The sequence below is a fragment of the Rhagoletis pomonella genome, unplaced genomic scaffold (genome assembly GCF_013731165.1).
Source record: "Rhagoletis pomonella isolate Grant_MI unplaced genomic scaffold, Rhpom_1.0 Rhpom_scaffold_00001, whole genome shotgun sequence".
NCBI lineage: Eukaryota > Metazoa > Arthropoda > Insecta > Diptera > Tephritidae > Rhagoletis > Rhagoletis pomonella.
This window is the reverse complement of record NW_023458555.1, coordinates 84,115,439-84,116,837: the sequence shown is the minus strand read 5'-3', so window position 1 is coordinate 84,116,837 and position 1,399 is coordinate 84,115,439. Positions and strand designations below refer to the sequence as shown.

Genomic DNA, 1,399 nt, shown 5'->3' with positions numbered 1-1,399 from the left:
GTCCTGTGTTGTATGTGGTACAACTCCAGAAGTGCAATCATTCTCATTCTGATGGATTTTCAATTTTCTGGATCATTTCGTAAGTCCTTATTAAGTGATCCTGTAAAAGATTAGGAAAAATTAAAATAACTGGATTAGTCTCTCACAATTATAAAGATATAAAAAGTTCAAAGTAAACAATAAATTAATTGAATGAAATATAATATCAAGATAATGAATTTTGAAGTAAATTTCAGTTGGCTTACCATTGCAACATCCTTTTGCTCAGAGCTGAGGAGAGGTGTTTCTTCAAAATTAAATCTTGGATCTAGATATAGAGCAGCGACGAAAGCCTTATATTCTAAAAGGACATTTTTTCTTATTTTCATCGCATTTAGGAGGGAATCTGCATAAACATTGTCTGGGACCAAGTCTGCAAGCTCTAGTTCGCAAGTAAGCCAATCCCTGAAGAAGTCTCTTATAATATACTGCTTATTTTGAAGTTTTAGGGTGCACTTAGAGATTGGTTGAAAAGCGGTGAGAAAATCCTTTACGAATGACCAATTTATGTACATGTTTTTATCCAAATTTTCAATGTATTCTTTGATTCGGTAAAGTGATTCCATCATATCATACGTAGAGTTCCACCTAGTTCTGTTGTCGATGAATGGCAAACTGATGTCGGTATTTCCTGCTCTTACTAAGGTTCTCAATTTTTTTACAATCGTCCTGCACTCTTCCAAGTCTTTTTCAATTGTTTTTATGACATCATATGCTGCTAGCTGAATAGTATGAGCAGCACAAGGAACCACAGAAAACACAGAAGCGATTTGGGACTCAATATGATCTGCCTCAACATCATTTATAGCATCTTCGTTTGCTAAACTTTCTTTCTGCATATCGTGTAGCAATTTGGACGCTTTAACTACATTTGCGCCGTTGTCAGTGGTATTGGAATAAATTTGGTTTATCCCAATGCCATACTCGTTGAGACATTTCATTTCTTCCTTTAAATTTGCAGCTGTATGTCGTTTAGTTGTTTCAATCGTTCCTGAAAAAAAAAGTAAAGAAGTATGATTGTCGATTACTTATTCATTTAAATGAATATACATATGTATGTATGTGGGTTTATTTATATAAAACGAAATTACTTACCAATTGTATGAACAATGACTTTGTAATCTTTAATGTATTGGATGTTGATCCCTAGCATGCATGAGAGTTGCGATGTAAATTTTTATAGATATTATTTTATTTTTTACCGAATGACCTATTTTTTCCTTAATTTGTTGACTTGCTTTGTCAAGAAGGCTTACTATCTTCTTTGAGTTTAAATGTATACCAAACTTCTGCTCGTATGGTGATATAAGTTGTTTAAAATATTCCTCGTCATCAAATATTCGAAAGGGAATTTTTTTTT

General features: G+C 32.9%; 1 protein-coding gene across 1 annotated transcript; it reads right to left on the bottom strand.

Annotated features, from left to right (window-relative positions):
• Positions 1–20: 20 nt before the first annotated feature.
• LOC118752344 lies at positions 21–968 on the bottom strand. Its single transcript, XM_036487221.1, has 2 exons — positions 246–968; positions 21–100 (listed from the first exon to the last, which is right to left on the bottom strand). Exons 1-2 carry the CDS (start codon positions 876–878, stop codon positions 44–46), a joined length of 690 nt encoding a protein of 229 aa, XP_036343114.1. The 5' UTR covers positions 879–968; the 3' UTR covers positions 21–43.
• Between the last annotated feature and the right edge of the window lie 431 nt (positions 969–1,399).

Excerpts from the sequence above, each read along its gene's own strand:
- LOC118752344 (XM_036487221.1), bottom strand. The coding sequence starts at position 878 with ATGCAGAAAGAAAGTTTAGCAAACGAAGATGCTATAAATGATGTTGAG. Across the intron at positions 101-245 it reads AGCAAAAGGATGTTGCAATG|GATCACTTAATAAGGACTTA; the intron begins GTAAGCCAACTG and ends AATCTTTTACAG.